The following is a 15,848-nucleotide window of genomic DNA, read 5'->3' as shown; positions in this document are numbered from 1 at the left end:
CGTACACGTATATATGGTTATTATGGTACGTACTATTAATCAGTAAGTTCGAATTCTTGTACCCGATTACCAATAATTTGACATGCGTTTTATATAATTATATATCCTATTCATGTTGTTGCATACATTGTAACCTGAAATAGTAAATAAAACAAGTTTTGAGTTAAGTTGAGTTGAAATATTAACGTAAATGTGTGATTGGATGCAAAACCTTGACAATTATTTATAAGTTGAATAATAAAAGGTCATACATTGCATTATATTCAATATAGAGCTATGTCACTTGATTAATTGAGTAGGCTGGATGGTTGGAAACCCTTGTGATAAATCACATTGCAATACATGATGCATCTGCAAAGTAATTGACTTCAGTCAATCAAAGTGCTGAAAGTTCTGCTGGAAAGAGACTTGTCGCATTTATATTACATTTTCGTAAGTCATTTATTCATACCATTTGGCCATTTCAATACTGTTTTGAATCGTTATTAATGCCGTGTTCGAATAATCGAGCAAAAATGCGTCGGGTATAACTTCAGTGCGTCGTGTATTACTTCAATGCGTCCGGTATTATAGCAACAAGCTTTATTAAACTCTTGTTAATTAATCACATTGTTAAATACAAACTTCAGTCAATCAAAGTACTGAAAGTACTGCTGGAAAGACACTTGTCTCATTTATATTACATTTTTATTTTTTTTCATCAGTCATTTATTCATACCGTTGGACCATTTCAATACTGTTTTGAATCGTTATTAATGCTTCTTTAAGATGATATTGAAGATATTGATATATAAATCATTTATATTATGGCGAAAACGAAAATCAAAAAGTAAAACACGTATTAATTGGACAAATTGACTTTTAATATAGTTTGTAATGTTCTTAAATTACATATGATAACCAGAAAAAAATTCATGTGAGTTTTTTAAATGGAATTCTTCCTTTGAGTATTCATAATCAATCCATCTCTAAGTATTTCCACATGCTCAAAAGCTTTTTCCATATGCCATATAATTCCTAGCATATTCTTAAAGTATTCTTAAAGTATCTAATAAAAGGAAAGACAACTAATTGTAAACAAAAATAATAGAATTGATCCTGAAATATGATTGTTCTGAGGTAAAAGATGATCTAGTCGGAATAACCTTTCACAACCAAAAATGGCTTCAACTATTCAAATAATTTAAATACTTCGAAAGTGACTTCTCGTCACAATTCTGCATATTTGAACAACTAAGATGTACCAAAGCAATCAATTGTGAAGATTTGTACTCGGATATACTTTATATACTAACGCTATGTAACCTTAAACAGTGTCATTGATGATCGGATTTATTTTTGCGAATGTGTGGCATTTACGTACGGTGGATGGAATGGTTTCTAACTATTCCAAACGATACAGAAACCCGTCGCAAATCATGTGAAAAATTTTGACTTACTGTGAAAACGATATGTATCACGTCTTGCTGGTAAATAAGCACTTGACCATTTACACGCATTCTGTGAATAATTGTTAATGTATTTGATAAAATAGTACTGCCAGAAAACGAAATTTATTGATTAAGTTCAATTCAAGTGATTTACAATTGTAAAGCATAATTCACACGAGTAGTGGAAAATCTTGATGCCTTGGATGTAGAGTTTCTAGCTGAGTACACATTTTTTCTCCGCAGGCTCACACACTGCGAATTTTATTCATATACCCGACGCTAAGAGGTTGTTTGTGCGCGGGTGCAGATATACGTAAGGCGTCATTTAATAAACGTAAGAAGACTTAGGATGGGATCGTGTTTTGACGTAGCCACAGGCCTATGGGACGAAGTAGACCAAGAACTGACATGATAGAAAGCTTCATTACGACAGAAGTGGTATGTGCATCAACGTTCCTCGCTGTTTCAATTTGTTGAATTGATGTCTTGTTATATGTGACGTAATCGCTAGATGTACGAAGTATCTAAGAGGCGGATAGAATCGTAAGGTCTTAGGGTAGGTGCGCCTTTAAGTTCATGGTTACTGACTTATTTGGCACGTTTGTTGCCTCCTTGACTAATTCGAGTCGTTTGCCGTTCTAAAGCAGACGGTGTATGGACTGCATAGTCAACAACGTGGTGGCGTGTAGAGGTACACCATGCCAGAATATAAGATACAGATTTGACCTTCGTAGATTTCTTGCTTGTTCCCTTAAAACGAAGATGAAAACATTTTTTCAGCGGATCCAAGGTCGAATCTAGTATAAGCTGAAAGATTGGCCAAACAGCGTATGGTATAACACTAGGAAAGATTAACGCTTTTCGCGTTTAAAGCGTTGTTGAGTAGATCCAATCCCGTGAGCATATTGATCGAAATGAAAACAAAATAAACAATAATTTAAATTATATAATAGATTTCTCATACAGATACAGCTCCAAAACATTCTCCGACGGGAGCGACTCGAATATCCAGTCATTCCGGGGTAAGCCGAACTCAATAAACAGCTTATCAAGATATTCGGTATCAAAGTCCATTGGTGTGTACACTATCAAGCTCGTGGTGTCGCAATCTGCCTCTTTTATTTGGGTAAGATTTTGCAACATATGGTCTTTCAGACTGTCAACCTTTGTGCCATAAATGTCAATGTTACAATGGTACTTCAGCTGAGATGTCTTGTACATTGTATTTATGGTAACAAGACCGTTTGTTGGAGTTATTGGAGTCATCGATGAAAATATCCTACATTTGTTTCCTTCGAATGACTCTAGTACTGGAAAATTTTCCGGCAGAAGTCGAAACGGCACCCAATCTATAATGACCCTCCCGGCCGGGAAAAGGTACCCGCTTGTTACAGGTGTTGTCATGTATTCAGTAAAAGCCTGTCTATCGATCTGCCTCACTGGGCCCGTCAGTTTAGGTATTTGGAGAGACTTTAAGACATCGGCATCAATCTTGTAGCGGATAAATTTCTAAAGAATATGGATTAAGATTTAGCAAAAGTCGGTCAAATACAGTATGTTAGTAAGATGACGATTCATTATGAAACGGTTAAGGAATCAACCTTATGTAATTAATTATCGTAATAATTACAACAATATTTCCAAAATATATTTGCTTACTCTCGTAAGAACAAACTTGTAAGCGTTCTTGAAAGACTCTTTACGGATGTTAGGGTTGATGTCAGATGCCGTTAATGCCTCACGTTTGGCACCCGATTGCCTGGCGGCGTAATTCTTGAGGGCAAAGTACACTCCCGTGCCCTCTACCATCGGACTGACCCTGGCCGCCCGTGGCGAAAACGTTTTCCCGCCGTCTAGCAACATAGCTGCACAAAACCCTACAATTATAAAATACTGAATGGAAAATCACAATGTAATTCAAATGGTATTTGGTCATGCATTATCAGAATGATATTTATCAATAATTTATATCAAGTAAAGATAATCTTACTTTACAAACTTGTTAAGACTAAGTTATAATCTATGGAAGCCGATTTGTAAATAAAGTTTTTTTTCTAAATTTTAATTCAAAGCATATGAATATGTGTACTTATTCAATGGGGTCATTTAAAAATAAATTGTGTAATTCTCTGCTATTACCAAGTTAACATACCAACAACTTGTTTTTGAAAGATAGCAACGTAACATGTTATGGTTTCGGCTGCCATGAACGCGTCATAATAAGCCTCAAGGTAGTCAATGCCGTCATAGACGTTCCGTCGAATATCGATTACCGCTGTCTTATCGTCGGCCGTCGCTTCCCGGTACAAAACGTTATCTTCCGTGGAAGTCATTACGTTGATTACCTATGAATTTCAATGTATGTTAAATTTAAATGCTAGAAGAAAGTTTGAAAACACAATATAGGTTAATGAATTGATAGTTTTCGTATAATGCCAACCGTCACCGCAATGAAATATAGAAATGGATGTGCAAAATCACATTATTTTCAAAATATTTTATGCCTGGTTAATGTCCAGTCTCTAGCAAGCATAATACATGTAACCTGCACTATATATGTGCTTATGATTCCCGCAAACACAACCAAACGCAGAAATGATGTATATAACATTCCTTTTTCTTCACTATTTTTTTCATTCCTCCCAAGGTTGGGTTCCAAGTCCTCATTGGTGAGAAAAAGTGTCTGGGATGTTATACAAATTACTTTCATATGCTGTGTTAGGAGAATGTCCAATGTTTATGAAAAGTGACTTTTGCCACTTGGTTGCTCTTGCGAACTAACTATATTACTGTTCATTCTTTTTATATTTATGTGTAGTATGTGTCAAAAAGAGGCGGCAGAGTAGCAAATTGTATGGTCCTTCATTTTAAACAATATTTTAAAGTTAATGTTTAAGATTACTGCAGATGGTATAATTGTATACAATTACAGAGTGTCAAAGGTGTTCTCAATGGTGATATTGCTGTAAGAGTCTTAGTATGGCAAATTGTGCAAGTGTTACACTCTAAGTCTTAGTCAATAGTATATCTAAATGCATTGCATGCATCAATTTCATAATGTGTTTCATGTAACCATGCATGAATGATCTCTTTAATGTCAAAGTCAATCTCATTTCAAGGTCAAAATACAAAACAATACGAAAAATTCTTGTATCTTTAAGAAATTATGTATATTTTCTTCATTTTTATAAGTTTTCTATGACATGTTAATTTACAACATGTGATTGCAGAACTGGTTGTTATGAAAGGGCAGAAATTGGCGTTACCATTAACTCATAATACAAGCAGTGTTTCTATTTTGTAATATACTTGGAACTATAAATTAACCGACAGCTCAGACCACATAACGGTCAAAGTTATTTTAAGGTCATAATAAAAACTTGTACCTTGTAGGAGTGTTTTCTTTGTTTTCGTCTATAGAATAACTCCGAAATCTGAACGTTGACCACTAGGCGGATCCTTACCATACAATAACTGGTGTTAAGTAAATAAAAAAGCAATTCACTTATACACATGGTAGTTACTGAACATTTTCCTTGACAACAGTTACGTTACCATCTACTTTCATTATTAAAGCTGCACTAATACTTCCAAAATAAGATTTACCACAATTAATACAATTGTTTTAATATACCAAAAAGGATGAATAAATGTCGAAAACAATGGTTCTTATGAAGGATACCGAGTGGGGAAACTCGTCAAATATGTAAACAACTTAAAGGATATACTAGTAGATTTAAAATGATTTCATTGGCCACTATCATATCATATAACGATGTATCACCCGGTATGTGGTTTGTTTTGCTCTCGATATACTATATCGTTCCCAAAATGTGGTCTAAAGGGCACTGCTTATGCTTACCCAGAGCTGCATATGGGTTTGTTCTGATCGAAATGGGCTTTATGGTTTCCAAAATGTAGTTGTAAGAGAACTGTGTATACTTACTTAGAGCTACAAATGGGTTTGTTTGGATCGAAATGGGCTTTATGGTTTTCAAAATGCGGTGTATTTGACACAGAGTAGGCTTAATTGCTGCTACATATGTTTGGCACTATATAAGCATTATTGTAGTAAAAAATGACTTGATAGAGAATTGAACATACTTTATTATATACTTTTTGAGCTTTTAACTATTGATATGCTTGACATTACACTGGCACTGGTACTGTTTTGGCTTGTTTATAACCTTGGTCTCGAATATAGCAACTATATGGATCACTTGGCATTTGATTGACTTCATACGGTCAATATTTGACAGATATCAGAATGAAAAAAAGGTTTCTTGGACACAAATTGGACTCGAGAAGAGCGGGAGTGTAATGATGGTCTGGTGGATTGGTTTGGTTACAGGCAAAAAGCGGTTGAATGTTCTCTGGCTTGGCTTTCGTAGAGCCCGTCTGGGTTTGTTTGATTATATATGCGCTTGACTGTAACCACAATAGGGATTTTTGAGCTTTTGACTAAGAAAGGTACAAAATGGGCTTTATTGCAATCATAAAGAGGGCTTTGGAGACCTTTTGTTTCTGGTGGAATATTTTGGCGCTTGGAAGGGCTCAACATGAGCCATTATAGGTTTTCGGACATTCAGTGGGCTTATATATAAACACTGTATGGCTTGCTTAGCACATATTAGACCTAGGACGAACTGATTTTGGGTTGCTTGGAAATAGAATATCAAAACATAAGGTTGGTAAAACACTGGATAGACTTGGAAAGCGATGCTTCAGGCTTGATGTGCTTACATGGGACTTACAAAAATATTTGTTATGTAGCTTGTCAAGCCTAATTTGGCTGAGGAAGAGATTTTTTGTGGTTAACTTGACTTTTAATATGGGAAATATATGAACTTTGGTTAAAAATGCTTGGTGATTTTGGCGATGTAAAGACATTTTTAAATTAAACCAAAATATAAATAAATGAAATAATAACACAGTCGATATTGAGCATATTTGCATTTTGACTTTCAAATGAGTGTAAGCTTGATTTTGAAAGCTCAATTTTGTATTTTAATAAGAAATACATTATAAAATAATGATCATCTATTCATATGTATACATGTTTTGAAATGAAACTGTTACAATGTACTTATAATGAAGTCTCTTGGAAACAACACTTTGTGGTAACCGCCTTAGGTGACATGAACTAGGACGACAGCTAGTTGTCCCCATAACATCTTGTAAATATTTCACTCAAAACTGCACAGAGATCAAAAGAGAGGAACTTATCGATTACATTCCTGCAAAGCTTTTTGTTAGAAGACAAAATTTAATTAACAAACTCCAAGACATTAAAAGACGGAAATTAACAAAATTATCACCTGTTCGTGTTTCAGTGTATGTTGACCTTGAACTGACGTTGACCCTGAAGCGATCTGATAAGTTTGATGAATAAGAAGATTTTATTTATTAACTATAAGCTCACAGCCCATGAGTGACATATAATATAAACATGTACAGAATATAAAAAATTCCAATAGAACAACTTTCAAAATCAGTCATGTGTTTAAACAAAATAAAGTTATAACACATTTGCTTATAATACTGAAAAAATGTTAGTGAAGAAAAGTGCCTACTATCCATGCTGACTCATTTGAAAGCACCTATAGACAAAACAACATAGTTCTTTAATAATAGTGTCATATTTGCTCGAAATAAGTTCGATGAATTTTGGAATGTTTGAATTGCGCCATATTGCGCAATGTATAAAAGTCTTAATTCATGGTATAATGGGACTTCTGAGAGAAAAAAAGAATTCAATGCCATCTTCAAGTATTTTATAAAGTTGGCATTTTCGTTCATTTCTTGGTATTATTTGGGGCTTATGTCATTTGCCCATTTCAATTTCTAAATTTTGTGAAGCTACTCTTAGTCGTGTTAAAGATGTTCTGAATTTATTGTTTTGAATGGTGTCTAAATATGACTGATAATCAAGATTTGCAAAAAGAATGTTGACGCCCTTGATGGTTCTCTTAATTCTTATTTCCATTTTTGCATGAAACAATCTCTAGCCCTCATCTTAAAGGTGTGCATAAAATAAATTGTATTTCCAACCTATTGGTAAAGTATGTCTACATAAGGCACAGTATGAACTTAATGCATGCCATGAATTAAGATATATATATATATATATATATATATATATTAATTGACTGTAACACTAGCACAACTTGCCAGAAGACTCGTACAGCAATAGCAATCTTGCGATCACCTTTAATTGGCACACTGTAATGGTCTGATCCTTGGCTGTGGTGGTTTCGAGCAAAATAAAAAAAACTGCACTTTTAATTATTGTTTTAAATGAGGGAACATATAATTCTCAACTCTGTCAACGCTTTTAGATACACACTAAACGTAAATTAAAATGACAATGAAAATAATTATAAAGAAAAAAATCTTTGAGTTATTTTTCATATCTTGACCTTGAAATGACAATAGGCTTGAAATGGCTGAAATGAACTTTAACTTGACATGGAAGAGGTCAGATAAATATGTCAACATAAAGCATAAAATGAAATAGATACATGCCATGCATTTAGATAGAAATTCAGTGTAACACTAGCACAGTTAAGAATCTTACAGCAATAGCAATGTTGCGACCACCTTTGGCATGCTATTTTAGTATAAAACCTTGGCGTTTTCATAAGATATAAAAGCTTTATCCTAAAATATTGTTCTAAACATAATGAATTTTAAAAGAAGAAAATTAAACAGGAAAAATCGAATTTTAGAGTATTTATTATACTTTGACCTTGAAATGATCTTGAAGTTTACTTGGAAGTAGTTATGTTTGTATGCCAAATTGAAGAACATTATGAGAAAAGTAATATCCATGTAAATACGCACTCTTAGTTATTTAATTATTTTTTTCAAACATAGTATTTTACTGAAATGGCAATTTATGGCGGCCATCTTGAGCACCATCTTTGATATTTCCTTTCCGCAAGAGCCGCCAAGTGGCCAAATCCACATTTTTATATACAGACTTTAACCTACAATTTGATATCAATATATTTTGTTCAGCAGAGGGTCGCAGTAAATTTTCTTGTTTTTCACATTTTTCAGTCTTGGAACCCAGACCAATATGTGTCGTATAGGCTCCATACATTTATCGTTATCGTGCGTTTTGACACAAATAGGGTTATTGGACGCCAAAATGATAATTTCATCTGTCGTGGTCTAGGGCTCGTTCAACAAAGATTTTCATTGATCTTTGTCGTATATTGTCATATTTTCGTTTTTTTTCTGCTAAATATGTGTGTGAATTGAAACAAAACAATTGCAATACGAGACAAAAACAAAACAGCTTGTTGCTATTTGAGACATTTATACAGAATTAAGATAACTGAAATTGCCACTATGATCCTTTAATGAAGAGGACCCTTAACGCATATCACAATCTCGTATTAGTGTTTAATTTGTTAACGTCAGAACGACAAATTGAGGACGCCAATACAACAAATATATACTCTTTGATACATACTTTATGTATCGTGGTGGCTATGCGCCAATGCGATAAACGATTGTGGTTAGAGCACTTGGTTCTCACCAAGGTGACCCGGGTTCGATGCCCGGCCAAGGCGCATGTGAGATTAGTTGGTAGTCAGCAAGACGGACAAGTGGGTTTCCACCGGGTTCTCCGGTTTCCCTCACCATACAAAGTCACACTCTTGCGCAACATCGTGCCAACGAGAGTGACTTGGTATGAGATAATATAACTTTCTTCCAACCGTTGTTAAATAAATAAAACGCCAAAACGAAATGACAGAAATAGGACACTATAGGTTTTGGTGTTTAAGGTTGCACACCTCTTCAATGTAAATGCTTAAGCCTATGCTGTTAAGCACATGACTACAAATAGTTTGAGGGTTTCAACGTAGAGATTCAAATACATCCATAAGCACACATATTTTGTTGTTCCTCTTCGTTTTCATTAGCTTACATTTTTTACAGAAGGTTTTATTGTTTTTAGTAAAAAGTAATAAGGTACATTTCTACACATAAGATTAGCTTTATTGAAGATTTCATTTCTTTAGGGCCCTGCTGAAATAGGTGGATGGGAATTTCAAACTTCTTTTAAATGGGACGGTTAACATTTAGGCTTTTTGGCAAAATGTTCCCAAAGGGTTAAAATTAATTACTAATAAAGAACAGATCATGAATATTTCTAAAATTTGTTGTATTTACCATAAAACCTCTATGTTCAAACTTTAACGCGGTCAAAACATGTTATAAAATTATCATACCGTATGGCTTTTTCAGTACAGTTTGATTATATTTGTTGATGATGTGATCATTAATGTATCATTTCTGGAAGCTTATATTACTTGTTACTCTGATATAAAATTATTACCAAAATGTTGAAAAATAAATGATTTTTTTTCTTGTCACTCGGGTGATGCTGTTTTTATGAAAAATCTGAAATGGGGGGAACGGTAATTCAAGTTTAGATTAATTGTCTTTTTTTTTTTGAATCCAAAAAAATGATACACGTTCACATATGTTCAGCTGATCACAGTTTGAAATGGTGCCCATTATGGTCGTACTACCTTAATGTAAAAAATAAAATATTTCAGTTTAAAACCCCCCATTTATGTCAGTATTATCATCAATTAATCGGAATACATTGTTGATTGGATAGTAAATTAATATTCAAGAAGGCTTTTCCGTTTAAATGGCACCGGCAATTCAACAAATAATCCCAACGTAACAAACAGAAAAGGATTTACCTACAAAACGTGATTGTTTTCCCTTGAATATTTGAGTTGTTGGCCTTTTTGACCTACTCTGTATTGATGATGACCCTAAACAGTTAGTTGAAAAAAAAAGAAATAAGTATATAATATATTATATTTGGCAATTAAAAAAAAACAATCCAAATTCATATAAAGCATCACAATTATGCTAACTATTTACTTCACCTTCCAGATTTAACACCTAAATCCTTCGAACGCATTCCTTCACACGCATTTACGAACTTGTTTACATATCATTATCATATAAAGTATACGCTCTACTAATAAGTGAGTCTTAACTTTAGGGTTGAATAAACGCATACATGACCGAGATGAAACATTCTTCAGACATATCAACTGTCAAATATGCGTTTAAATTGATTTATACGCTTACAAAAATATTAACATCTTCAAAATACTCTGTAAACATACTAGTTTATGTTCTTGCCTATAAAGATAAGGTCAAACCCCCATGCAAGCCATAGCCACCACTTTTAGCCATATAGGACAATAAACTTATCATACGCAATACGTGAACTTCAACAAAAGTAAACCACATTTTGTAAAACAAACAGATTCCAATCGTAAAAACTTAAATAAATTGTACATATGTTATATTTTGGCTGGTCTGCGCACATTAATGGCATGATTGGTTGGTAGTAATTATTAAATATATATTGATTTACATTAACCTTTTAACCATAGATTTAACCATATTTAACAATTGGCTGCCTGGCAATAACTACATAATTAAATAGATAATCAGATGTCTATATGCAATATTAACATCTAGTATAACACATAAAACACGAGAGGTAATCCGTTCGAAAATATGTTATCTGGTAACAATTTTTTTTCTTATAATATATATGTGCAACTCATATTTTTAGATACATATGCGTATTTATTTTGCACTGCTCTTATATGCACATAATCCAGCAACAACCTTTAGCGTATTATTTCCAAGTAGCTCTGCTATGGATGGTTTAAAGGCTACTACTTGGTCTTCCTTAATTTGAAAAATGCGTCCATTACAAAAGGAGGTCTTGCAAAGGATAAGCATTAAACTGTTTTTTTTTTTCAAGGCGTCTTCCAAATCGATTTGTTACGTTCAGTGACATATTTTCTAATTCATTAGGTTTATTTGACAATGATCGGAGGAGAAATGAACCCCTTTTGTAAAAACTGAGAAACGATCCAATAGGTATTGAAGACAAAGGTGACATGATTATTCGATTGTGTCTAAAACATATTGCTTCTAGTGCTGTAAATAGCTACTCCGTCTAGTGTTAAAGTATTCCGGAAAAATTGTCGTTCCATTGGGAGTTTTACGTATTTAAATGTTCTCGTCCAATTGAGGAATCCGTTGAAAGGGACTTAACACCAGATATAACATTTGCAAGAAAAATGAAAATTGTAATAACTTACATTAGATTGATTGCGTCGTGTACAACTCTTTAAATCAAACCTATCGATATTTGAATACGCCTACAATAAAATTTTCGCAGCTTTTACGTATTGGTCCAATTTGAAATATACTGGGTTTATCTACTCAGTAAGTAACAGTAAGTGTATTTGTTAGTTTATTTGAGTTGATCAAGGTCTGCGCCGCTAGGCCGCTAACTTCACGAACATGCCCATTGGCTGCATTATGGCTTGACCCCGCCGTTGTATTAATTAATTGAATTTATTCCATCCCGCACAAAGTTTTTTGATAATTTTACCATGAAGTGATTCAATGATATCGCTTCATAAAAACATAATATTACTTTTTATAGCTGAAAATAACGCATTTTAGTTATAAAATACAACATTCGATTCAAACGCGAACGTTTTACAATAATACGAATAATACCGGGTGCCTAAATGCAAGACAATATTCATAATAGTGATAAGTTATATATTTAGGAAGGTGCTCGCATTTTTGTAACCAGAAAGTTTTATGATATAAACTATTTACTTCACTTACCAAATAAATCGGCAAAATCCTTACAACTAATTTAAGAACTTTAAGTTCACATATTACTATCGTAAACATACGCTCAACGGACAACTGGTGACTTAATGTAAACACAAACATGACCCAGACATGATAAATTTTAAGCCTGTAGTTTCTGCTTAATTTATTTGACTGATTATGGTAAACAGATACAGATAAACAGTCAGTTATGTGTTTAAATCGATTTATACGCTTACAAAGATCATCGAAAAATGTTAACATAACAACATACTCTGTATAGACTTTTTGTTCATGCCTATAATGGTAATATGAAAACCCAGGCATGGTAGGATCCACTCTGAGGATGAAGTTTGTATCATTTTACGATAAAGACTTTTGACATTACTTTTAGTCATATAGGTCAACAAACTTATCATACGCAATATGTGAACAAAAGTAAGCCACATTTTGTAAAGCAAACAGTACTTAATTGTATAAAACTTGGATAAGTGGTCCAAAGTATTTTGGCTAGTCTGCACATATTGATGATATAATTGGTCGGTAGATAAATATTGATCAATCAACAATCTTTTCGGATAACTTTGACCAAACTAAAGGTTTAACCACCTTTTTACAATCGGTTGCTGGGCATTAACACTGACATGTTTTAGGGCTATTATGTTTTTTGGATGGTCTTCTCTTTAAAAAAAATTTTTGGTTCTTTGAAAAAAACTTGTAAACTTGTAGACATGTTATATAAGTAAACAAATGTCTTTATTCAATATTAAAATGAACATCTAGAACAACGGTTTTCAACATAACATAAAACGAGAGAGGAAATAATCTGTTCGAAAATAGGGTGCTCTAGTAACACTTTGTCTTATGTCATTATAATATATATGTGCAATTCATATTCTTGATAGAGATGCGTATTCATTTGGCACCGCTCTAACATGCATGTTAAACAACAACCATTTTTAACTACCATACGTATTTTTCTTAAGTTTGCTATGGATGGTTGTAGGCTTCTGCGTGGCCTTTCTTTTGGAATTATGCGGTCATTTCAAAAGGAGGTTTGTATTTTCTGGGTGTCGTCCAAATCGATATGCAACTTTCAATGACAGATTTTCTGAATCGGTAGGTATATTTGTCAATGCTTGGTCGAGAAATGAGCCAGCTCCAAGAAGAACTGCAATGAGAAATGATCCAGCATCGCTTGTGTCTAAAACGTATTTCTTCCAATCCTGTAAGTATCTACTCCGTCTAGTGTTCAAGCATTCCAATATAAAAAAAATCGTTCCCTTTGGACTTTAACGTATTCAATTCTCACATTTAACTATGCCTATTCATTAAGAAATCCGTTGAAAAAGAAATGACACCAGATGATACGGCCATCAGAAAAAGAACATTGTTTAACACTTGAAATTGTTGTAGTTGTGTACAACTCGATGAAACTTACTTTCTTATTATTACATCGATAATTAACCATTGTTGGTTTCTTTTAGCCGTTTCTTTTTATGTTAATTATTGTATTATTTGTCAGAGGTATAGAATGATTTTGCAATATAGTCAATATAGCTTTTTCTGGTGTGTTTCCTAATGGCTTCAGCATTATGGTCATCTCTGTAAATACATTTTAAATAATGCAATATACATAAGCCTAAATACCAGTTTCATATATTACTCTACAGTGGTAATGTCGCATACTATTTAGTTAACAGTCTTCTAATGGAGACATTTGAAAGATTACACATTCCGATAGTTCAATAGTTCGATTGACCTATTTTACTTTTATTTTGGGTGCATTGTGTGTTGGCGTTCCACTTGTATCTTCATCTGACGACCCTGCATGGAATTCTGCAGGCACATGCCCTGATCAAACCTGTTTACTACCAGAAGTCAACAATAACAAGTACAAATTTACTCTGTCTCCAAATTGCGCACTTCTTTCTTACTGAAGGCGATACAGCTTTGATCATATATCCTTCATAATAATGACAGCCGCCCACGAAAAACATCCGGTGGATGAAACGTGTTTCCGTAGCGATGCACGCAAGGCCTTACTATAACAGATACCCCCTAATTCATTCCTCAGAATATGGGAACTACGGAATCCATCCGGACATGCATGCATGTAAAAACACATATGAAACATGTATATAAATATTGTTTTCGAATTTGAATGAAATCGACGTTCTTTGTGAGAAGTCAAGCTTTGAACTGACTTTGCCCGCCAATATAACCGACCAACCCATCTCGAATACCACGTGACCTTCACGCTCAAATGACCCGCGCATTTGAGCTCATAACACGTTAAGCCATTCGTTCATCCCTATACCACGTAACGGCCAGAACTATCAAGTCTGAACGTCTCTTCGCACAAAAGAAAAACATATGTTTGCATGTGGGTACACTTCGATGGAACAAAATTGAATGGTTAGAGAAAGAGATATCATTCAAATTCGAAAAGTAACATTTCATAATGCATATAACGAACTATCTATACTTATTTTCAAATTCAATTGCATTAAAACATTTAACTTGTTTTGACTGAATCATGAATATATGAATCTTTTGCTAGCTTCGATTTCCGTTTTCTATTTTTACCCCCGCCTCCATAAATTTCCGTTTCAGGTTAAGTCTTACGTCAACACGTACATAAAACAAAAACAAAGACTGAACGAAACTGCACCTCACGGCCATCATTCTGAAAACAAATGGTCAAAAACCCCGTTATTGTCCTTGTCTTTACAAACTGATCCCATCGCAGGGAGATGGTAAATCTCTTTAACAAATTGCTTAAAGGTGCGATTTTTTCACCATCAACAACGGCCAAAACGGGACCGACTGCCATCTAGGGATCATCACATGCACTTATCACTTTACATCTTCTTCATACACCGTACTACATGGTTGTACCAGCCAATTATAATTCAATGATCAACTTTGTTCGAAACTACGGCTTCAGTGTTAAAACGTTCCTCCTTAGAATTTCCAGATCTAGATATCCAGTCAATGCAGAATTTTATATCGTGCGTTTCAAAAACTTCGTGAATCTCTAAGCATGTACTATGCAAACTGTCTATATTGCCTCCTGATTCCAAAATATAGAAGATATTTTTCTTGTCTGTGTAATATTGTACTTGCTTTTCTTTCAGAAGCGTCTTACTACTCCGTATAACTCTAAACATATCTTGAAGCTATCTGCAAACGTAGAGTGCCAACCGATCCTTGCTCACTTCCGGGAGTGTAAACTTGCCACATATCACTTCCGGGAGAAAAGGCTGACCCTTGCTCATTTCTGGTGGGCTAACCGGCTACCGCTTACTTCCGGGAGCAACGACTGACTTTCGCTCATTTCCGGGGGCACCAGTTTTATATTGTCTTTGTTAACTCACGTATTGCGTTGGCCAGTGAGGCCTTAGTACTTGCACATATTAAAGCTAACGGTGAAAAATAACGCATCTTTTCTGCGAGATCATGAAATCCAACCCAATGCATTAAATGGACTCAATCATATTAAGCTCACCTGTAGAAGCTACATCTCTTTGGCGACAGGGTTCAATGAAGCCACCGTAGCCTAAGGCGCTAACATCAAAATAGACGTATACGTCATAAGTCAAATCTTCTCAAACATTGTAAGACAAATTTACTGCTGACAACCGCCTGGTGGAGATCAACGTGGCCACCGATTCCGTCATCGAAAACGTGATGACTCTTTCACTTAAATCTCTAAAATACAACACA

The 15,848-nt window shown here is 34.3% G+C and overlaps 1 protein-coding gene across 2 annotated transcripts; it reads right to left on the bottom strand.

Annotated features, from left to right (window-relative positions):
* Positions 1 to 1,546: 1,546 nt before the first annotated feature.
* Positions 1,547 to 12,257, bottom strand: LOC128228699 (histidine N-acetyltransferase-like). Of its 2 annotated transcripts, none has more exons than XM_052940164.1 (4): positions 12,132 to 12,257; positions 3,583 to 3,775; positions 3,090 to 3,307; positions 1,547 to 2,939 (listed from the first exon to the last, which is right to left on the bottom strand). In XM_052940164.1, exons 1-4 carry the CDS (start codon positions 12,240 to 12,242, stop codon positions 2,373 to 2,375), a joined length of 1,089 nt encoding a protein of 362 aa, XP_052796124.1. In that variant the 5' UTR covers positions 12,243 to 12,257; the 3' UTR covers positions 1,547 to 2,372. The 2 variants fall into 2 exon arrangements, with proteins under 2 accessions (XP_052796124.1, XP_052796125.1); XM_052940165.1 differs by lacking the exon at positions 12,132 to 12,257 and adding an exon at positions 10,349 to 10,391.
* Between the last annotated feature and the right edge of the window lie 3,591 nt (positions 12,258 to 15,848).

The sequence above is a fragment of the Mya arenaria genome, chromosome 3, assembly GCF_026914265.1.
Source record: "Mya arenaria isolate MELC-2E11 chromosome 3, ASM2691426v1".
NCBI classification, from domain to species: Eukaryota; Metazoa; Mollusca; class Bivalvia; order Myida; family Myidae; genus Mya; species Mya arenaria.
Note: the sequence above shows the minus strand (reverse complement) of the source record. Positions and strands in the feature narration are given on the sequence as shown.